This window comes from Odocoileus virginianus, chromosome 23 (genome assembly GCF_023699985.2).
Source record: "Odocoileus virginianus isolate 20LAN1187 ecotype Illinois chromosome 23, Ovbor_1.2, whole genome shotgun sequence".
Taxonomy (NCBI): Eukaryota; Metazoa; Chordata; class Mammalia; order Artiodactyla; family Cervidae; genus Odocoileus; species Odocoileus virginianus.
Window position 1 is genome coordinate 34,585,240 of NC_069696.1, and position 24,610 is coordinate 34,609,849.

Here is a 24,610-nt window from a genome sequence, read left to right on the forward strand (position 1 = left end):
TAATACATCATATTAATATATCTACATCTATATCTATCTATCTATCTATAGAAATGGAATATTACACAGCCATATAAAAGAATGAAATTTTGCCATTTGCAATAACGTAGAGGGTATTATGTTAAGTGAAATAAATCAGAGAAAGACAAGTACTGTATGATATCACTTATATGTGGAATTGGGCTTTCCTCGTGGCTCAGATGGCAAAGAATCTGCTTGCAATGAAGGAGACTTGGGCTCAATTCCTGGGTAGGGAAGATCTTGTGGAGTGGGAATGGCTACCCACTTCAGTTCTTGCCTTGAGAATTCCATGGACAGAGAAGCCTGGTGGGTTGCAGTCCATGGGGTTGCAAAGAGTCGGACATGACTGAGTGCTTTCACTTCACTTTCATATGTGGAATTTCAAAAATGCAACAAACTAGTGAATACAACAAAAACGAAACAGACTCATAGATAGAACAAACCAGTGGTTATCAGTAGGGAGAAAGAAGGAGGGATGGGCAATATGGGGCAGGGGATTAATATATGCAAACTATTATGTATGAAATAAGTTACAAGGATATATTCCACAGCACAGGGAATAGAGCCAATTTTTATAATAACTATAAATACACCATAATCTTTAGAATTGTGAATAAGTATATTGTATACCTGTAACATATAATATCATATATCAACTATATTTCAATTAAAAAATGTAAAAAAAGAACAACCTGGCCCACCAAAATCATAGACACAGAAAATAAATTCCCAGAAGCAGGAGAAAGGGGTCTTTGCAATCCTATGGACTGTAGCCTGCCAGGCTCCTCTGTCCATGGAATTCTCCAGGCAAGAATACTGGAGTGGGCAGCTGTTCCCTCCTCCAGGAGATCTTCCCAACCCAGGAATAGAATCCAGGTCTCCTGCATTGCAGGTGGATTCTTTACCATCTGAGCCACCAGGGAAGCCCAAGAATACTGGAGTGGGTAGCTTATCCCTTCTCCAGTGGATCTTCCCAACCCAGGAATTAAACTCTTTACCAGTTGAGCTACCAGAAAAGCCCAATAATATCATATATCAACTATATTTCAATTAAAAATTAAAAAAAAACCCAGACCACCAAGATCATAAACACAGAGAATAGATTCCTGGAGGCAGGGGAAAGGGAGGGATAAAATCTGTGAAGGGGGTCAAAAGACACAAACTTTCAGTTATAAGGTGATTAAGTCCTAGGGATGTAATGTACAGTATGGTAACCATAGTTAATAGCACTGTCTTGCATAGGACAGTAAATCTTAAAAGTGCTTATCACACACAAAATATTTTGTAACTATGTATGGTGCTGAAATTATTGTGATAATCATTTTGCAAGATATACAAATATTGTATATTTGTATATCATTCATTACATTGTATATCTGAAACAAATATGTTAATTATGCATGCATGCATGCTAAGTCACTTTCAGTTCAGTTCAGTTCAGTCACTTTAGTCGCGTCCAACTCTTTGCAACCCTATGGACTGTAGCCCACTAGACCCCTCTGTCCGTGGATTTCTCCAGGCAAGAATACTGGAGTGGCAAACTGGTGCTGAGTAACAACCTAGAGGGGTGGGATGGGTACTTAAGATGGAGGGGACATAGGTATACCTATGGTTGATTCATGTTGATGTTTGGCAGAAACCAACACAACACTGTAAAGCAATTTTTCTTCAATTAAAAAATACACATTTAACAAAAGAAGAAAATAACTGTAGCTAAAAGTTTAAATAAAAAAGAATATTGGAGTGGGTTGCCATGCCCTCCTTCAGGAGATCATCCCAACCCAGGGATTGAACCCGTGTTTCTTACTCTCCTGCAGGTGGGTTCTTTAGCACTACTGCCACCTGGGAAACCCCCAATATCTCAATTATACCTCCACTGGAAAAAATAAGTATATTAAAAAGAACTGCAGTATATTAAGAATGGTAAAATTTGTTGTTTCCAGATATTAGGGGTGAAAGGTGAATTTTATTTTCTTTGATCTTTCCATGTTTTCCATTAGATTTCTATATTATTAGTGCAATTCTCTGTTTCTGAAATCTTGCTTCTCCTTGGCTTCCCCAGAGCTCTCATTGGGCATATATCTTCTAAGTCCCTTAGGTGCTCTGCTCTGGAGTTTTTAATTTTCTAATATTTTTCTCTTTCAGCCTTCACATGTACACAGTTTCTAAGTACAAAAGGATACGTCTTCCACAGTAGAGTCTATCCACTCCCATGCTATCTTCCTGAAACATGGCTCTCAACTATGCATTTTAAAGCCTTCTCCAAAATACTGCCATATTTCTACAATGTTTAAAATACTTTCTTCAGACACCTAATTTTCTTCCTATTATATACCACTTTCAAATCTGTGCTCTACCACGGGCCTTAATATGCTCCTTCATATAAGGTGTTTTCAAATTATTGGCCTCCTTTACAGATTTCCTTTCTCAAATTCTCTATTATGTCCAAACAGATTTACTTGCTACCTTTAAGTTCCAACAGAATAAGGAGCACAGTGTTAGTTTCAGACAAAGTCTGAAACTGTTAATATCATGAATTTTAGGGTTTTATGTAATAGAAACATAGTCTCAAGCCAGGAAAGTATTTCTTGTCCTCCTGAAATTACTGAACTATAATTTAAGAAACCAGTTCCATTTGCGAGCCATTTTGTCACAGAGAAAATGGACAATCCAGAGCCTGTGTAAAGCACATGACCGGAAGGAAAGTATTTAGAAATCAGGGTCAACTAGAAGCAAGTTTATTATAGAAAAGAGCTGTTCAGAAAAATGACAAGGTGGTTGTGCTCATAAACCATGGAATATTACTCAGCCATGAAAAGGAATGCATTTGAGTCAGTTCTAATGGGTTCAAGAGGCAGGAGATATATGTCTACCTATGATTGGATTATGTTGATGTATGGCAGAAATCAACACAGTATTGTAAAGCAATACCTTCCAATTAAGACTAAATAGATTAAAAAACCCCAAAATCTAAAAACTGCTCAATAAGCTATCCCTTGGGCTCAGCCCAGGGGGAGCAAATCACAGGACTGTTGATTTCAACTCCATACAGAAAAGGGTTCTCTAACACTGTGGGCCACCGCAACCACAGTGAGCATGGGCTGGGCACGTGCACATGTGGTGGTCCTGGAAGATGACCAGCAAAGTGACGGAAGGCTTACCAGTGTGTTACAGATCGACTATGGTTTGCTTTCTGGGATAAATAAAGTTGTGCTATCAAGAAATGAATTTATTTGCTAACAAAGGATACGAGCTTGATGCTTGTGCATCTGAAGCATTCTTTTATTAAATACTTCAAAGCATGAAGGTAAGATGCTGAAAGTCAGAGAGCGAAAGCAATCCTGAGTTATGCCCAACAGCTACTCTCTTGTGAGCTCTCTCTGATGTTAAAATCAATTGCCCAAAGGAGCAGAAGGACCTTTCAATCTTTCAATTACATTCTTCAAGTTCATAGTATTTCACATTCGAATCGAGAATAAGAAAGGCTGGCAAAAGATGTGATCTTTGTATGTAAGGAAAGCTCGTGGCCATAGTCATAATTTGTTTTTTCTTAAAACTTGTTTATAACTTTAACTATGTGGCATGCAATAATGTTACATCAATTTGCCATTATGGTTCTCAAAAATTAAATTTACCACATAATTGATTTTAAATAAGGCACTTAAAGATTTTAAGTGGGGAAATGTATATATGTTGTCCTTTTTAAAGATATATATTAATACTATGTTTTATAGATATATATGTCTATAAAATTTGGCAATAGTAAGATATTGATGAATGGACTCAAATTTCAGTGTCACCAAACATTGTCATCATTTTTAATAAAGTAACTTTTCATGAACTTGGAGTTCACCAATTTACAAAAGGAATACAATTTGAAACTTTTGGATATTTACTAAGGCAAATCGCTTTTCACAATATTAATATGTTAATACTTTATTTGTATAGAAACAACAGCACTAATGGAAGTGAAGCCTTAAGTTATTCAGGAAAAAGTTCATTAGCACTTAGTTGACTTTAAAGGAGGTACTTTTAGACACTCTTAAAATGTTAGATCAGTAAGAGTTAGGGAAGGTTATTTAGAGTAGTTATCAATTTTAGATTTGGAAACTGAGGCCCATAGAGGTAGAACACTTCTCACTCAAGTTTGCACAGGTATTGCTAGGAAGTGGGATCTAGAATAGGCTACCTGATTCACTGTCAAATTCTCCTAATTTGGGGAACTGACCCCGAAGTGCATTAAGTCCAGAGATGATGCATGTATGCTTGCCTGGCTTGTATTATACAGTGAAGTACCCTGAACCCTAGGGAAGCAATATGCATACAAAGACATGGCTTTTCTTAAAGAAACTTGCAGTTTTGTGAGGAAAAATAAACCTGATAAACTGTTTACATTATATAGTTCAGATATTAATTCAAGAAATAAAAATATGTGATTGGTTTGTGAGTTGATGCATGTTCCTGAAGATTTCATAGAAGCTCCAAGGAAATCTAACTCCCCATGAGATGGGGAGGCAGGTGAGTGTTGGGGGAGGAAGTGAAAGTTGAATTGAATCTTGAAAAATGGGGATGATTTAGAAAGAGAGAAAGAAAAAAATGGCATTACAGGGAGATGGAACTGTGTCAGTGTCAGTAAAGAGCTCCCCCTAAAACAACATACCTTGTTATCACTGGTATTAGGTGAGTGACATTGTCTTTTACCTTCAGGGTAATTATCATCAAGAAGAACAATTAAATGTTTATTGTATGTCCTGGCAAGTTGTGAAGAAAAAAAAGATGTGACTATCTTGAAAGTGAAAGTTGCTCAGTCGTGTCCACCTCTTTGTGACCCCATGGACTACACAGTCCTTGGAATTCTCCACGCCAGAATACTGAATCCCTTCTCCAGGGGATCTTCCCAACCCAGGGATCGAACCCAGGTCTCCTGCATTACAGGCAGATTCTTTACCAGCTGAGCCACAAAGGAAGCCCAAGAATACTGAAGTGGGTAGCCAATCCCTTCTCCAGGGGATCTTCCCGACCCAGGAATTGAAACAGGGTCTCCTGCATTGCAGGTGGATTCTTTACCAACTGAGCTACTAGGAAAGCCCAATTTTAATGCAGTGCTTTATTCATTTACAGAAAATTGAAGCAGCTTTCAAAAATAGAAAACACAAATTGAATAAAACAAACTGTTAAGGAAAATGATAAACCCAGTAAAAGCAGTACACACAGAAAAGTAGCCTATCCTGTCGATGGCAGTTATTTGGGGGTGGGGCCACTGGAGACAAAGCTAGAATTGATTTTCTTAGCATTTGTAAGATTTTTCATGCGTTAGATTAAAAAATAAAGCAAAAAAACTTGTAGTTCAGGAGAAACCTAGCTATTCCGAATATTGAACCATGAGAGAAATTTTCCCTTGAGTCCTCATCCAGAAGCCACTGAACAATGGAGCAGGTGCTGGCCTCAACCCCACCCTGGTCTGCGGCCGGAAGAAACTTCACCTGGCTGTTCTCACACTGTCCTTCATTGCAGGGACAAGGGCATGACCCTGAGGCACAGTTCATTACACGAAACACTGTGGCTCACGTGCCCAGCCCTACTTTAAAGATGAATGAAACCTTGGTCATGTGCGGACTGGAGGGCTTACATGGTCTTCAGATCATATCCATTCATCTTGTGGCTCCGATAAAGAATCCGCCTGCAATGCGGGAGACCTGGGTTTGATCCCTGCGTTCGGAAGATCCCCTGGAGAAGGGAAAGGCTACCCGCTCCAGTATTCTGGCCTGAAGAATTCCACAGATTGTATAGTCCATGAGATCACAAAGAGTCAGACAAGATGGAGTGACTTTCACTTTTCATTCACTCAGTATTTACTTACTGCATACAATGTGACAGACATGGGGGGAGAGTCATGAATAAACAAGACAGCCATTCTCAAGGAGATTGGATCACAGAAATATTCTGGTGGTGGGAGAAAGATCACAGACATAAATAAATGTATGTTAGATGGTGATGAATGCTTTGAAAAGAAATCAAAGAACGTGTGGGGCAGTGAAGGAGTTGTTTCAAAAGAGTAATCATAGATAGTCCTCCCATACAGAAATAAAACCAGCATGAGATGAGGAAAGAAACTCTAAGATATCTGGGAGAACAGTGCTTCAGGCAAAAGGCACAGTTAGTACAAAGGCCATAACTCTGTGTGCGGCTTGTCTGAGTAGCTGCAAGCCACCCAGCCAGGCAGAGGTAGGGGAGGGTCTTCCTATGAAAATGAAGGAGCCAGGATGAAGTGAGAAAAGGGAATAATGATGGAATCTTTTCTCCAGAAAACTCCAACTGTGTCTGCTTCAGCACAAACCAAGGCAGCTGAGGACAGCCATGTCTACCATAAAACATGAGCATCATCATTTTAGCTTAAACTTTGTGCTAAAACATGCATTAAAATCACCCACTGGAGATACGGGCCTTTGTCTAAAGCCCACCTACACTATATGGAGACTAGCAGAGCAAGACAACTAGATCTATCATTTCTGACACTTAAATAGCAACTGAATGTCCTAATTTTGTTTCCTGGTGAAATCTCCAAGGTTTTTCCAATGCAAATTGCACCCCCCTGTACCTGACAACATCAAATCATTCATTTCATTTAAGTCCATGCTGGAGGGCATCTTTCAAACGTGTTGAGTTTGAGTTTAACTTTAAAGACAATCTGAAATTATGTAATAGCAGAATCTACCTTCTATTGAGGGCACTTATGTGTGTCAACAAAACTCTATCATCAATTTAGAGAAGACAACTTATATTTGTTTTCCCACAGTAGGGGGCATGCATCCAGAACACTGAAATGTGGGATCAAATGGTTTGCAGCCAGGAGCTTGCATGCATAGTCAGTTGTGTCTGACTCTTTGCAACCCCATGGACTGTGGCCCGCCAGGCTCCTCTGTCCATGGATTTCCCAGGCAAGAATACTAGAGTGGGTTGCCATTTCCTCCTCCAGGGGCTCTTCCTGATCCAGGGATTGAACCCACATCTCTTGCATTGGCAGGTGGATTCTTTCACCACTGAGCCACCTGGGAATTTTAGATACAGTGAAAAGTGGGGAAATCAAAATACTTCTCTGTTTTATGCCATGAAAAATGTTCTCTCTTAGGAGCCTGTCCTATGTGACTCTGTAATCTTCTGATAGGTATTAAGACATAGGATCTATAAGATTATTGGTAATTGTTTCCATATTGAGTTCAGAGATCTTAGTCCATTAGCAATTCCCCAGAAAAATATAAATGAGTAGTAATTAAACAAGCAAATATCATGTACTGTTCATGACGTATTTTGTCCCAAAGTGATGAAGAATTTAGTAGTGGTTTATAATGGACCATCTTAGTTTAGAGACCCCATACGTGCACAAAGAATACTGGAGTGAGAAACCTAGATTTGTGATTTCTATCAAGAAGAAAACTGATATACAGATTAGTTGTCCATTATGAACTTACAAATTAAATGATATAAAAATCTGTGTATTATGACATTAATTTATACCTTCAACAGAAACACTTAAGAAAATATTACGTGAAACTAAATGGAAACAATTACCTGCTCAGCCAATAATGAAGCTAAGCTTGAATATGCATCTGCAAACTCTGGACCATATTTAATGGAATCCTTCAGTAAGGTGATAGCCTCTTCCTTTTTCTCCTGAGACCTATAGATTATAAGAGGGGGAAAAAAAAGACATCTTTTAATAAAACTTTAAATCCTCTGATTAGACTTGAAAATCTCATTTCTTTTAACAAAGATTAACGGATTCACTCTGGATTTTACTGCAAATAAATTAAACTAGACTTCCTCCAGGTGCTAACAAGTTTCTGTCTCTGAATTCTCAGTGGAAAGAAATGTTAAGATGTAAATGATGCTGCAGATTATTCACTGATTTGTCTACCTTCCATTTCCTGCTATGTACTTTTTGAGAATTCTATTTAAAATTTTATAAATTGATTAAATAGAAAGTTTAACTTTCAGAGGAGAAATTTTGGGCACATGACCTGGGCGGCACGGGAGTCACCTTATAATGTGGAGGATGGTTCGAGCCCCTCTCATACTAACTACACCATTGCAGGCTGGGCTCCTAATAGAAGCAAGCCAGCCAAACTGCCCATGTCCATCTTTGCTTTTCTATCTAAGAGAGATAGCTCTTACACATAATTTGTGAAATTATGAGATACTGGCTGGCAAAGAATGACCGGCTATTTTATCCTCCTATTTTTATTGAAAATTAGTCTGATGGTCTTCTTTATTTTAGTTTTCTCCCAGTGATTACATTTTTCATTCAAAGAGGGCTCAAGGCCTGAAAGTTATTATCATTATTTTGGGTGAAAATTCTCTTTCCTGTTAGTGCCATGGGGAAACACTGGGTCATTAGTATGACATCAGTGTTTTAGAAGCCGAAAATGTACACTGGCAGTGATCAAATTTGCTGTCAATACAATGTCACAAACACTGACCACTTGCTAAACTCTAGACACTGTAATTGACAACAGAGGTGGAATAAAGAATAGAGCCCCTAGAACTATGAAGGGCACATAGCCTAAGGGTCCCTCAGCTTTATCAGTTACCAACACTGAATTGTATTCTTATGTTTTTACTGTATAGGATCAACAATAATTTACTCAGCAAAGAATATATACCAAATGCTCTGGTCAGTTTTTACATAACGTTAATTTAATTCTCACAACAATCTCATGCAGCAAGTATTATTGTCTTATCATACTCATTTTTCTAATCTGAAAATTTGGATTCAGAAAAGTTAAGTGACTCATCATGTTCACATAACTAGGACTCTGAGTCAAGTTCCAGTGCTCTTCCCTCATATCATATCTGCTTATTCTAATTGCTTAAAATCCACCTCTTATGACTTTGATGCTCAGAGTGTGATCCATGGATCAGTATCTTCAACATCACCTAGCATCTGGTTAGCAATGCAGTCTCAGGCCCCATCTGGAGGTAAAAAATTCAGACCCTTCATTCAAAAAAGATTCTCAGGTAATTTGTACACACACTGAGATTTCAGCAGCGCTGCTCCCTGAATTATCAAAGGCACCTGAGAGTAACTCCTGCCACAGAACCTCTATGCAGGGCTTCAGGCTCTATGGGATGAAGATCTATAGGGGAAACCCAGTGCTGACTCCATATGTTTGAGTTCCAACTGCTAAAAGTAGCATGCTACAAGGTTGTTTTACCTAGAAGACAGTCTTCCATCAAAGACCTTGGGAAAAAAGTCATGTTTCCAGCACAGACACTGTGTTTACTACCATTCGATTTAGCAAACATTTATCACCATAAATTGTAGCTATTTCCCAGGGGATGTGGCTGTCCATGCTAGCCTCTCCCTTTTGGGGATCTAGCTAACTCCTATTGGGCTCCTCTTGATATCAAGGTGTAACATCTGCCTCCTTAAGTGGCTCGTCCTTGGGATGGGGCTTTAAAGATGCAAAGTTTAACAAATCTGCATTACAGTTCTTAAAGCTCTTAAAGCACTAAGCTGCTTTCTTGTTGATCCATTCATTTAGTCATTATCTATAAGACTCTATGGAAGTTCACTATGTTTACATACACTTGGGTTTCTCTTCTAAAATAAACTTTGAAGTAATTCTTCCATGGGCACATGTTTTTAAATGAAAACATATATTTAATCCTGGTAATTTAACTATTGATTTCATGGTTAGAAGAACTCTTCCTCCAAGGATTTTGTAAATCTTTATTAACATTAATTTGGAAATTTCCCCAAAATCCAAAGGAAGATACGGATTTAGAAAATTAAGGCTGAAAATCAAGCCTCTCAGGACACAATTTAGCTCGGATATTCCTTAAAATCAGCAAAGAAAAAGCCACAACAATTTGATAGCAAAGATTTAATGACTTGCATTTGTTACGACTCACATCAATAAGAATGACAGCTTAACCTTTTGTATATAAACTCAGTGAGGTTAATTACCATGTGCAGTCCATGAATCTAAATACTTGAGATTGTCCATTCACATTCACGTGACATATTGGAAAAGTTAGCATCCAAGTTATTCACAGGGAACTTTGAATTCTTTATGAAAAACTGTACCTCTATTAATCTCTTCAGGGACTGACTGATAATTTGCAAGAAAACACCTCATCCTGTAATTTCATGTGGTGTGTAAGCATTACAAGATGCAAAGACTGGGGCAGAGGAGACTCTTTTCGCCTTGACTCTGCATTCCTGGAGGCCTCTGCTTTTCCCTGGGAGCCTCTGAAAGTCGTTAGTCCCCAGTAGGGGTCAGGCACATGCCAAGTTAACAGATAATTATAAATGTTTTTAAAGAAAGCCCAAGAAATTGGTAAGTGGTAGTTCTGTTGCTGTTATTTATGTTTCTTAAAGGGAGAGGACTAATAGGAAAGATATATTTTTCCTGTAGTTTCTTTTTTGTTCACCCGTTGGTAGGAGTTATGAAACTGGTGTGCTTTTGACACATTAACTTAGAGCAAATAGAACCTTCACCTAGATAGAACCTTCCTTGTCATATAGCATGTAATTACTATGTGAGAATTAAATTTCATTTCAACCTGTTTCTGAATTCAATAGCATCCTTTTCATATCTGCATTATGGCCCATGTTTCTTTGTTAATTATCCTATATTAAAAAAAACAAGGACGATATTCCTATAATTCTATTGGAATATTATTACAGCTTGGAGTGCATCTTACTCAGTTTCACTTGTTAACACTTTAGTTCATACCCCACTTCTAGTTCCCTCTTTGCCCTCCTTCTACTATATAGAGACAACTAAAGGATACATTTTTTTTCCCCTAGAGCATTGCTCTCAACACATTGCCTTATATAAAAATCTTCATTAATTCCCTACTGCTCACAGACACTTACTTAGTTTAAAACCCTCTATAATATGGTTCTAAGCACTGTTAACAAACATACCCAGTGGTGTGGACTAGTGGGTATGAGTCTAGGCAGACCTTTGACATCTACCCTACAGAACCTAAGAGATCACTACTCCAGCGCACCTCTCTCCTCACTGTATGTTAAAATCACTTGGTGTACTCATATAAAGACCTTAGTGTTCTGAGATTGTGGTGTTCTTAATAGCTCTGATGATCCTCTCATCAGAGCTCCTAACCATGTAACACAAGCAGAGACCATATATATGCTACCTTTCTTAAATTTTTACTTTATTTTGAGTCTCCTTTAAGAAAAAAAGATATTAGGGGAATAAAAGCCTTGCTCTGGCCTCCAAAGGGGCAACTGCCCCTTGTTCTTCAGCTCAACATTCTGAAGAGCAACTAGGCTTGAGCCTACTTTGCTTCTGCAAGGCCCTGGCACTGCACCTAAAGGGTACCCCCACTGCCTCCAGCAGGAGGGTGGGAGTCTGTCAGTGAGTGCTCCATACAGGTAAGTTTTCAAAGCTTCATGTGGCACAGTAGCTCTTTGCTCAACATTTATTCACTGCTAAAGACAGAGTAAGTGATTACTTTGCATTATTTAATTCCCATTAAGCATTTTGAATTATGCATAATTATTTCCATTTTAAAGATTTAGAAAACAATACTAGTTACCACCAGTCCAAGAAAAATTAAAAAAAAAAAAACAAACCCTGAGATTTGGAGTGCTCACAGGATTTGCTCTTAGCACACAGCTACTATAATACTAGGATTCAACTTTGGAACTTCAAATTTAGCATGTTCCATCACTGGGCCATGATTGGCATTTCTGCATCCACTCTGTCACTCTCTGTGACCATTATTAGGCTGTAAGCTCCTTCATAGGCAGAACCCATGTCTTACTAATTTTAGTTACTTCTTTCATCCCAGAGACTAGTAAGGTAATCTGTATAAACACAAATCCAATAATTACTAAGTTATTTTTTAATCCAAGGTTTTACTATTCTCTTCATTCCTAGATATTTATTTCTTCTCAATTAAGCTTTTTTAAAAAATAACAGAGGCAAGTGATATAATTATTTATTTTATATCTCTGTTTCTACAGCTCTTTCAATATTATAGAAGTGATCCTAGGAATAGAGAAGCATCCCAAGCCTTAGACTCATATGAAAATTACAGTATATCTTCCATTTATTGAGCAGTTCTTATTTACCAGGCACTGCTAGGCAGCTTCTCTGCATAGTAGCTAAAAGCACAGACTCAAAAACCAAAATGACTGGGTTCTGACTCTACCTCCACTATTACTGCTTCCTTAGGCAATTGTCTGATTACCCTGTGTCTCTGGCACACAGTAGCTACCAAATGTTTTGACTTTATCAGCTTGTTAATGTTTCTAAAATCATCCATTAAACTTACATCCTCTTTTTAAAAATTAATTTCTCAAACTAAGGAGAATGTAGTGCTTTTGAAATTCCTTCCAAGTAATATACTTCTGATAGGGAGAGAGTAAAGGGTCAAAGTAGGTGGTTAAATAGTTAATCCTACTAGGGGATTGTAAGCAGAAAAAATATGGGAGACCCCTGTAAATGAATGATTACTCAAGAAAGCAGGTTCGTTTAACAACAAAACCAAGCAGACTTGCTTAGCAATAAAACCATGCAACCGAAGCATGAGACATGCCCCAAAACAACAAAACAATGGTGGTATAAGACCTACATCTTGCCCAATGAACTCAGTAAGTTAATGATCTCTAGGACACCGTCTCTGCACACATAAAAAAACAATAATTTGCGGACCTTGTTTGACCACACAGGGACAAGAAAACTTCCCTGCTCAAACTGGGAGAGGAGGTGATGATGGAAGCATGATGTCTACTCAAGAAAGTCAAAGAAGGTCTTCTCCACCTCCCCACTTTTTGTTTGATTAAAAAATTGTAGTCCACTAAGTTCTCAGGTGTGGCACTCTCTCACCAGCCTGTTTGTAAGCCTCACAAACATCCTATTCTAATAAATCACTTATCTATTGCTTTGCCTCATGGTTAATTCTTTCTGGGCTGACACATAAAGGACTATGGTCCTGGAGCTCTTCAGAGCCTCCCCTCTCCCTCCCCTGATATGCCACCAAACAGTTTTACAGTCACATTTCAAACTACTCATAAGAAATTTAAGTTAGATGGTAGAGTCATTTTTCCTGTGTCTGGTCTGATATTACAAAGGATTTTTAGAGTAACAATTGTCACTAAGTACACAAATGAATAGCACTGCACTGAATATAAAAAACCCCAGTAACTGAAACAGTCAACCCCCCTGGAAACCTCACTCTCAGGCAAATGCCAAGCTGAGAAGGCCTAAATGGCAGACTGATAGTTCAGAACCCACTCAGCTAATGTTGGAGCCACACAAAGGAGAGGGGCTTCATTTTGCAGCGGTGATGGCTAAAGGTGAATATTTAGGCAAGAAAGAATCGGGAGCAATTTTGAGCCTCTTTTTCAGTCATGCCAGGAAAGCTTCTTAGAAAAGAAAGGTTTAAGCAGTTATTTCCATGTAAAAAGGAATAACAAGAGAGGCAGAAAATTTCAAATAGACATTACAAAATGCTTAATAATGGGAATTACCTATGTATTCTGACAGTACAGATCACCTCTGGGCCAGAATTCAACAGTATTAAAACTCCCTAATGTATTCTTTTGGCTCTATAATAGGCAATTTAGGGAAATCCAAAGCCCATTATCAATGTAAGCCCCCATCTATATAGGAATACTCTGTTAGCCCTTTAGACGGAATTGACAAGTCAATTCAAAAGATGGAAAATATGAAAGTAACATTTTCACCAAGCATGTGATTCATCAAGGATGTGTATTTCCTCTCAACAACCAAGCAAGTCCACAGGCTGTTTTTCTGAATTTCAGAGAAAAAGCTTTAAGTAAGTAACTCATCAGTTCAATTTACAGTCGCTCAGTCACATCTGACTCTCTACAACCCCATGGACTGCAGCATGCCAGGCTTCCCTGTCTATCACTAACTTCCAAAGCTTGCTCAAACTCATGTCCATTGAGTCGGTGATGCCATCCAACCATCTCATCCTCTGTCATCCACTTCTCCTCCTGCCTTCAATCTTTCCCAGCATCAGGGTCTTTTCTAATGAGTTGGCTCTTCGCATCAGGTGGCCAAAGTATTGGAGCTTCAGTTTCAGCATCAGTCCTTCCAATGAATATTCAGGACTGACTTTCTTTAGGATCAACTGGTTTGATCTCCTTGCAGTCCAAGGAACTCTCAAGAGTCTTGTCCAACACCACAGTTCAAAAGCATCAATTCTTCAGTGCTCAACTTTCTTTATGGTCCAACTCTTACATCCATGCATGACTACTGGAAAAACCATAGCTTTGAATAGACGAACCTTTGTCGGCAAAGTAATGTCTCTGCTTTTTTAATATGCAGTCTAGCTTTTCATAACAGGTGAATAAATTGACAAAATGAAATCTCAGTACATCCCCCATCTAATTAGGCATGGACACACTTCTTTATCCTGAGGGCAGGAGGAGAAGAGGGCAACAGAGAATGAGATGGTTGAATGGCATCAACAACTCAATGGACGTAAGTTTAAACAAACTCTGGGAGATAGTGGAGGACAGGGAAGCCTGGTGGCTGCAGTACATGGGGTCACAAAGAGTAAAGTACACGACTTAGTGACTGAACAACAATTGATGTGGAAATTCATATCACACTGTGAGGCCTGTCAGAGCTTCTGTGAAGGCTTCTGCAGGCACTGATAGAACTATTAGAGATCTCCAAAAAGGTGGAAGAACCAGGGAGAAGTAAATCTGCTCCTGGATTAGGCAATATTATCTCCTCTCTGCATCCTGAATGTCCTCATCCGTCAAACAGTCGCCAGCTGAAGACTGATAATCCTCCAGGACTTAAAATATTCTGTCTTCACTTTTCCCTTAGATCTACTGTTCTTAAATTTTAGTGCTTAAGAATCAGTACAGGAAAGGATTTTCCTGGTGGTCTAGTGGTTAAGATTTTGCCTTCCAATGCAGGGGGTGTGGGTTCCAATGCTGGTCAAGGAGGTAAGATCCCACATGCCTCACAGCACCCCCACCAAAAAGAAAAAAAAAAAAAAATATATATATATATATATAACAAAAAAGCAGTATTATAACAAATTCAATAACATCCTTAAAAAAATCAATATGGGTTTGGTATAAGGAAGGATCCCAGGCCTCCTAAGATTCAGTAGGTCAGGGGTAGGGTTCAGGAATCTTAGTAAGCCCCCCAGGTGATTCTGTTGAGGGTGGTCTTCAGTCTATGATTTAAAAACTCTGTCCTGCTTACTATGTGGGATTGGCCTGATCAGTTGATCCTTGATATAAGGCTACACATATAAGGATGAGGAAAGCTAAAAAGAGGAAAGAGAAGATTTTCTTGAGCAAATGGAGCAAAAGGGTCACAGTGGCCAGCTGATTTGCCTAGATGAGCGACATTCCAGATGCCAGGTGATACAGGGAGACGGTAGATGGGGTGCCTGGAGGGTGACGCTGCAATTGGAAGAGCAGTTGTGTTGCTTATAGAAGCTCTGTGGCCAGGTACTTTTGTGTGTCCAAGTCTCAGCGCCTGTACTGTCCATATAGGCATCGACAGAAGTAAAAGTCTCCTAATATTTTGCAAGCAAAACTCCTTTCTCTTAGGTCTCCCTTAGGAACTTCCAAAAGGCTAAAATCCCTGAGAAGGGGATCCTGGGACCAATAACATCTTCCTCACTGCTTTCATAAGAGAAACATTAACTAGAAATTAGATCTTGTTCATAATGTGCAAATTTTGCCATTAAACATTTGTAGTTTCACAGGGAAATTTCCCTTTGGTTATACAGCAGTGGGACTGTTTTTCTCACGTGTTAAGTAACAACATTTGCCTCATCTCACTTTCCTGGCTCTGCCTCAGTGACAGATATTTAGCAAAAGCAAATAAGGCTTCAGCACGTTTTCCTCTGGTAATTAAGGACCTGTTAAGTTTATCAATTTAGAAAACTTTTTCAATTCCTGTGCAAAATCTCATGACACATTCATTTAAACTGAAAGCAGATGCTTGCTTTGAAAAAAATATTGACATTTGGGGAGAATTTAGGAAATGCAATAACAGAAATAAATGGATTTGGCAATACCCTTGCATGCAGTAAAATCTCCTATTAACCACAGTGTGAACCTGGAGTGCTGGGCAGTCTCTTAACTACCATTCCTTTGCTGGGGTGTTTTGCTGTTGGATCCAGAAATGGTGTCTCTCACAAAGGGAAAAGATGTTGACTTTAAGGGAGGGGCAGGGGATGCTGACAGATCTTTACCAGCTCCTCAGAAAAACTGAACTGTGAAAGTCAAATTGCGAATGTCTGACTAAAAGGCTGTCTTTATAGAGTGCATGTTTTTCTGTGACTCTACTGTCTTTCCTAGCAGAAGGAAAAGAAGAAAATTGGATCCTGCCCTGTGTAGCCTCTTTTATGTTCTAGTTTACTGGGTGATGCAATGGAAACCTAGTTTATGGGCGCTTGCCCTAGTTTTTCTGCTTCATTCTTTATGGAAGCCATGTAGAAGAACTGTCTGGAGGACAGATTCATATATATTCGTGGTGAAGAGTGAATTTTTTTCAATTCAAAGCCATATTCACTATAGTTAGAATCATGAGAGTAGATCCCCTGAACATCCCCATCCTGCTTGCAGTAGGTTTGCAGAACCAGAGTCAGGTGTCTGGAGCCATAGTGTATGGAGGGATGGGGCCGGGTGGGGCGGCTGCCCTGTGTGGTGTGGGTGGTCTTTAACACTTCTCTCCCCAGCTGAAAGCCAAGGGAGGGAATGATGGACAGTTCTGACATGGTCTAGTCACCGAGCTATAGACATGGAAACACAGCTCACAAGAAGACCTCACACAGGGCTGGCAGGAGTGGGTCCTGAGAGAAGGTTCTTCCCAAGTCCCCTCCTCTTACGCTCCTTTGGCTCTTTATCTGCTTGGTGAGGTCCCTGCCCTGAACCCTGGCAGCAGGATGCTTATTCCCGATGGCCTTGCGCCTGCATGCATGGAGCCAGTTCTGCACCATGAGTGCATAGAGGTGGGCTGAGGGGTGGGGCAAGTCTCAAGTAGCACGTCTTCGAAGCAAACAAAATACTGATGCTAAGCTCTTTAGCAATTTGAAGGAAGGCAGAGAAATAATGTCCCCAGGTTGGTTCCTGGAAAATAGGGCAGCTGAGACTAGCCTGGTTTAGGCAGGATTCATTTACCCCATAGATAAAGGATCATCTGGAAGATGCAGTTGAATGGATGTCCCTGGTTTAGGCTCAGGTGGATTGCTGTCTAAATTCCGGCTCTGCTCTCACCAGCTATAGGACTTGGGTTAGATGTTACACCTCCATGAGCCTCAGTGGCTGAATCTGTGAAAGATGCACAGTTATCTCTACCTCTCCGGGTTCCTCTAAAGAGTGGAATAAACACGCACACACAGTGCACTTACCAGAGCATGGAGCACATGGGAGGATGCGGTAACTGCTAGCTCCATGTGCTCCTCCCTTCCTCTCCAGCTGAATTAGCATCTGGAATTTCTACCTGAAGGCTCACTGATCTCTCAGCAAAGGCGCGGTGCTGCTCCAAGGCAGGATTGCCTCTGAAGGGAACAGGGACTTTCAAATTCCTTTCTGATCTTCTATTTCCATTTCAGCAAAGAGTTGAGAAACTTGGAGTCACAGTGAAAACCACTGATTATTGCAGCAAAAGAGCCTTACAGAATCATCAGGTCCCATCTCTTATTTTGAAAAGGAGTCTCAAGGAGGTTGAATATTGACTAAAGCTGTTCAACAGCAGGAACAGAAAATGTACCACCCACTTCTGATTTATTATTAATTTTAGCCAAGAATATGAGCTTCAAATTGAAGTGAAAAATTACATCCCTGGGCTAGTAGTAATAATAACTAAGGCTTATTTTATCTTTATTTGGGGTTAGGTCCTACATTAAGTACTGACATGCATTCTCTTGTTTAGTACTCATGAAGGACCTGGTTATTAGCAGTATTTTTACTTTGTGTGTGGGTTAGTCTCTCAGTTGTGTCTCTTTGCGACCCCATGGACTGTAGCCCGCTAGGCTACAGTCATGTAATTCTCCAGACAAGAACACTGGAGTGGGTAGCCATTCCATTCTCTAGGAGATCCTCCTGACCCATGGATCAAACCCAGGTCTCCTGCATTGCAGGCAGATTCTTAACCATCTGAACCACCAGGGAAGCCCTATTTTTACTTTGCAAATGATTAACTGGAGCCACTGCAAGATCAAATTGTTTTCCCAGGATCACACACTCCTATGCGGTCAAGCAGAGATCCACACTCACTAAGCTCTACAGCTCCTAGTCCTGAAGAAAGCGCAGGGACAGCACAGAGGGCAGCCATGTGATGCAAGCAAGCATCTGGCTCTGGAGGTCTCGCTTCGCAGCTCATGGCATGTGACGTCCCTCACCATCTCCCAGCTGGCAATGAGGGAGTGAAGGTGCCTGCCCTCTGGAAACCTTCAGTGGGCAGGTGCATGAGATGTGAGGAAGTGCTCTGTAACTTGTCACTGAAGTGTCAGTCACCCCTCTTTTTACCTGGAAGAAAAGAGGTGGCAGAAAGGTTGAGGGCATACAGCCCTACAATGCTGCCCAGCAGGAAAGCACCAGAGTGGGCCCTGCTCAAGGCAGGGAGGTTGGCAGAATTAGTAAGAAGTCAGCAAAAAGGGAGGAAGTCTCAAAGGCCTCAAGGTACTTCCCAGGACAGAACTGCAGGTCACAGGCAAGCATGGGCCAGAGGGGACACAGACAGCATGCATAGTCCTATCCCTGGCATTTCTCTTCCTGGCCTACACAGAGCATTTTTAGATTTGAAATTTTTTGAGGCTTTCTACCACATTAAATTCTGAATTTAACCTCTATGTCAAGGCAAAGTCGATCTCCAACTGAATTTGAGATAAACAGTTGCTTGATTTTTATTTCCAGTGAACACCTGCACTTCTAGTATTCTTTTTATTGAATTCTACCTGTTTTAAGCTATGAGTCAAGAGTTGTTCCAAGCCATTCCCCAGTACAGCAGTTAAAGAGCACTAGATTGAAAGTGAGGCCAGGAAAGATTGTGAGAATTAAAGGAGTGGAAACATGATTTTCAGGGAAGGTAAGGCCACTGGAAAATCCTATGCTGGACAAAGCGGTTTGGCCTGTTTAATTATCTTCTGTTAGAAATATTTATGCAAGGCAAAAATGATGACCACCCAACACTTTCAATAGAATATAAACAAAACTGGGGTTCTTGAAAGCTTGCTTTCCCCAACAGTGCACAGCTTTTTTCTGTCCTCAAGAGTGTTTATCGCAGCAAAAGAAAGGACTGAGAAAAGGGACCCTTCCTTCTTCCTTGCAAATCATGCTACAGATTTAAAACAACTCACTCATGCTCTCATCATTAGTAATCACAGCATGACTGAGAAGAGTTTTTGTCAGGGGAAAGTTACTTATGAAAATATTTGAACAGTTAGCAATCTGTGTATATGTATATATATAAATAACACCTAAATCTTAAGAAAGTGGGTAAACATTCTCATCATTTCTCTGATAATTCACTTTTGTACAGACATGGAATATAAGATGATAAAATGCAAAGAAATAATATTTTGGGTGAACTAGAAGAATTGTCACTTAAAAATCTTTGTAATGTTCTCTCAAATGTAGTCTGTGCATTTCTCTTTCTTGAATGGTGACAAGGAGTCAGTTTAGCTGGGAGTTTGTTTATACAGTGTGGGAGAGTGGCAGAAAATAAAGAAAAAAGGGGCAGGATTGTGGGAAGTTTTGTATATTCACACTATACGTGTGTATGCAATGGACAATCAATGAATTTCTCAGTTCTAAATGTAGTGGGAGGGTAGAAGAAGAGCAGATGCAGGACATAGAAAAGAAAGATAATGTGTTATGAGCAACAAAATAGACAGCTTCAAAGCACCAGGAGGTCAATGGGATCGTATTCTTTACTTCAGAGAAATCAAGGGGAGTGAGAGTTGAGAGAGTCTTTAGAATTCACAGCTGGTATTAGGAGAGCAGCTGCAGAAGCTGAATGAACAGGTAAGGGGGAAAAAGAAGCAGTAAGTGCTAACTATTCGTCTTGCCAATTTGATCAGAGAACGGAAGGAGTGAAGAGAACCACTTGCTGGAGTAGCTGAATGGAGACATTCCCCAGAAGAAGTGGGGCATGTGGAAGTCTGTGGAATGGGAAGAATCTGAAGACCGAAGCGAATGCTCAGGCTAATGGGCAGGGAAAGGGAGAGAAAAAGAACCAATAACACATGCGGACTTTACACTAATGACTAACGGCTAAAACAAAAGACTGACAACACCAGATGTTAGTGAGGATGCTAAACAAGTGGATCTCTCACCAATGGAAATGGATCTTTTCACCAATGGAGTGAAAAGTGGTACAGTTACTTTGGAGAACTGTTATCTGGCAGGTTCTTAAAACATTAAATAAAAAAAAAATTAAATATTTATCTACCCACAATTCTATTTCCAGATATTTACACAAGAAAAATAAATATACAAAGACTTGGACATAACTAGTCACAGCATGAATATTCATGATGACTCAAGCCTATAAATAAACCAAGTATCTACCCACAGGAAAATGGATAAACAAATTCAGGAATTTATACAATGAGACACTACTACTCATCAATTTTAAAAAATGTAACATGTAACAACATGGATAAGGCTCAAAAAAATCATGCTAAGTGAAATTATCCAGATGCCCCAAAGTATTAAACGTTCACCTTTAAATGAAGTTCTGTAACAGGCTAAAACTAGTTTGTGGTGAAAAATTTTGATTTGAACAATGACTGCCTCAGAGAAGGGAGTACCTTACTGGAAAGAGGCAGGAGGGGTCTTTCTGGGGTAAATGTTATACATGTTATTTTGGAGGTAAATACAAGAGTATATAAAAAATGTCAAAACTAATTGTACCAAACAAAAAATATTGTGGATTTTTGCATGTTAATTATGCCTCAGTTAAAAAGCCACAGAAACACAGGTGTGACCACTAGGCTTATTAGGGAGACAACACAGTTCTTCTTCCCCTGGAAGAGCAAAATTTAAAGAGGACATCTATGAACATGTAGGAAATGAGACAGGGGCAAGGGAAGCTACAAAAATTAACCTTGAATGACTTAAGTGTTCTTAGTAAGTAAAACATTGTGTCATCTTCCAGGTGTGTGTATAGGCACTGAGGAGAGGAACAAAGGATACATATATTAGGAAGACAGAAAATATTTGGGAGATATTACTAGACCATAAGGGAGGAACTTCTAACAGCTATAACCTCTGCTTGTGTTTTTTTCCATGATGGTGTCTTTAGAGTTTTGTAAGGATCACATTCAATTCAGATGCATGTTTTTACCTCCAACACTTGGTAGACTGGATGAAGGTCTAGGACATACTTACAGAGATGATAACTATACATACATATACATCCTGGAGTGGGAGTGGTGCAATGAAAAATAGTATTAGATTACTATAAAAATAAAATTAGATATTACAATGGTTTGTGATCTCTTAAACTCTACAATACATAACAAATTTATAACTGAATATTTAATTTGGGGGGGGTGATTTAAAAAAAAATGCTTAAATGGCTCCTGGGGTGGGGAGGTGAGTGATAATGAGAAAAAAATTGAGAAGTACTGGTCTGAGGAAAAGCAAAATGCATGCAAAGGGGGGGTACCCTGAGTTGGGGGTACAGTTGATCAAGTAAATGATGTTCAAGGTGTGAGTCTAACCTGAAGTCACATACACTAATGAAATAGAGCAGATACATGAGAGATGGGATTATAAATTCTTATGGCTGATTTCTAAACACATAGTGTTGTGGTCAGAAAAGATGCTTCATATGATTTAAACTTCTTTAAATTTACCAATGCTAGCTTTGTTGGCCAGCATGCAGTCAATCCAGGAGTATGTTCCATGTACACACAGAAAAATGTATATTCAGCTGCTTTTGAATGGAATGCTCTATAAATATCTATTAAGTCCACCTGCTCTAATGTATCATTTAAGGACTGTGTTTCCTTACTGATTTTGTCTAGATGATCTGTTCATTAATGAAAGTAGGTGTTAAAATCCTCCACTATTATTGTTATGGTTGATTTCTTCCTTAATGTCTGTTAGTATTTGCCTTATATATTGAGGTGCTCCTATGTTGGATGCATATATAATTACAATTGTTATGGCTTCTTCTTGGATTGATCCGTTTCTGCCCCTTCTTTGTCTCTTGTAACAGTCTTTATATTTTAAAGTCTATTCTATCTGATATGATGATTACTACTCTAGCTTTCTTTGGATTTCCATTTATATGGAATACCTTTTTCCATCCCCTCACTTTCAGTATGCATGTGTCCCTAGATCTGAAAGTGGGTTTCCTGTAGACAGCATATAGATGGGTCTTATTTTCATATCCATTCAGCCAATCTATGTCTTTTGGTTGGAGCATTTAATCTGCTTATGCTTAAGGTAATTATTGATATGTATGTTCTTATGTTATTTTGTTAATTGTTTTGGATTTGTTTTTGTAGGTCTTTTTTATTTTTTCTTTCTCCTTTGTTCTCTACTCTTGATTTGATGACCAACTTTACTGCTGTATTTGGATTCCTTTTTGTGCAGGTATCAACTGTAGATTTTCAGTTTGTGGTTAACGTGAGGTTTTGAGATGAAAAAATGTATGTATGTCAAGAAGCAACAGGTAGACCTGGACATGGGCAATTATCTGGTTTGAAACTGGGAAAGGAGTATGACAAGGCTGTGTATTCTCACTGCCTATTTAACTTATATGCAGAGTATCATGTGTGAAATGCTGGGCAGGATGAATCACAAGCTGGAATCAAGATTGCTGGGAGAAATATCAATAGCCTCAGATATTCAGATGATACCACTCTAAGAGCAGAAAGCAAAGAGGAACTAAAGAGCTTCTTGATGAGGAATGGTGAAAGAGGAGACTGAAAAAGTCAGCTTAAAACTCAACATTCAAAAAACTAAGATCATGGGATCTAGTCCCATCACTTAATGACAAAGAGATGGGGAAAAAGTGGAAACAGTGGCAAATTTTATTTTCCTGGGCTCCAGAATCACTGTGGACAGTGACTGCAGCCATGAAATTAAAAGATGTTTGCTCCTTGGAAGGAAAGCTATGACAAATCTAGACAGCATATTAAAAAGCAGAGACCTCAATTTGCTGACAAAGGTACATACAGTCAAAGCTATGGTTTTTCCAGTAGTCATGTATGGATGTGAGAGTTGGACCATAAAGAAGGTTGAGCACTGAAGAACTGATGTTTTTGAATTGTGGTTCTGGAAAAGACTCCTGAGAGTCCCTTGGACAACAAGGAGATCAAATCAGTCAATCATAAACAAAATCAGCTTAAGCTGAAGCTTCAATACTCTGGCCACCTGATGCAAAGAGCTGACTCATTAGAAAAGACCCTGATGCTGGAAAAGAGTGAGGGCAGGAAGAGAAGGGGGCAAGAGAGGATGAGATGGTTGGATGGCATCACTGACTCAATGGACATGAGTTTCAGCAGATTCCAGGAGACAGTGAAAGACAGGGAAGCCTAGCATGCAGTTCTTGGGGTCACCAAGAATCAGACATGACTTAAGGACTGAACAACAAATATAAGAAGACTGTTTTAAGTTGCTGTTCTTTTAATTTCAAATGCAGTTCCAATATCCTGCATTTGTACTCTCTTTTTCTCACAATCACTGGTTTTGTTATTGTGTTTGTGTGTGGATGACTTCCTACCTTTATTGTATGGTTGCCTTTACTGGTGAGCTTTCCCGTTCATAATTTTCTTGTTTCTAGTTGTGGCCTTTTCTTTTCTACTTAGAGAAGTTCCTTTATCATTTGTTGCAAAACTCATCTAGTGGTGCTGAATTCTCTTGGTTTTTGCTTGTCTATAATGCTTTTGATTTCTCCCTCAAATCTGAATGAGAGCCTTACTGGGTAGAGTATCCTTAGTTGCAGGTTCTTCTCTATCATCTCTTTAAATATATTGTATCACTCCCTTTTGGCCTGCAGAATTTATGCAGATAAATTAGTTGATAACCTTAGGGAAGTACCCTTGTATGGCATTTGTCGTTTTTCCCTTGTTGCTTTTAATATTTTTTTCTTTGTCTTTAACTTTTGTCAGTTTGATTGCTATGTGTCTTGGTATATTCCTCCTTGGGTTTATCCTGTCTGGGACTCTCTGCACTTCCTAGACTTGGGTGTCTATTTCCTTTCCCATATCAGGGAACTTTTAAGCTATTGTCTTTTCAGATATTTCCTCAGGTCCCTTTTCTCTCTCTCTCTTCTCCTTCTGGGGACCGTATAATGCAAGTGTTGGTATGTTTAATGTCATCTCAGAGGTCTCTTAGACTGTCTCCACTTCTTTTCATTTTTGTTTCTCTATTCTGCTCCATGGCGGTGATTTCCACTATTTTGTCTCTAGGTCACTTATGCATTCTTCTGTATCAGTTATTCTAGTATTGATTCCTTTTAGTTTATTTTTCATTTCCTTTATTTTATTATTCACCTCTGTTTGTTCTTTAGTTTTTCTAGGTCTTTGTTAAACATTTGTTGTATCCTCTTGATCCATGCTTCCATTCTTTTTCTAAGATTCTGGATCATCT

The 24,610-nt window shown here is 39.2% G+C and overlaps 1 protein-coding gene across 2 annotated transcripts in view; it reads right to left on the reverse strand.

Annotated features, from left to right (window-relative positions):
- The window catches only part of TMTC1 (transmembrane O-mannosyltransferase targeting cadherins 1), a 288,889-nt gene that overhangs the window by 30,455 nt on the left and 233,824 nt on the right, over nucleotides 1–24,610 (reverse strand). For both annotated transcript variants that reach the window (XM_070453869.1, XM_070453868.1), the window contains one exon: nucleotides 7,591–7,699. In XM_070453869.1, the coding sequence (XP_070309970.1) occupies nucleotides 7,591–7,699 (109 nt within the window). The remainder of the gene's footprint in view (nucleotides 1–7,590; nucleotides 7,700–24,610) is intronic.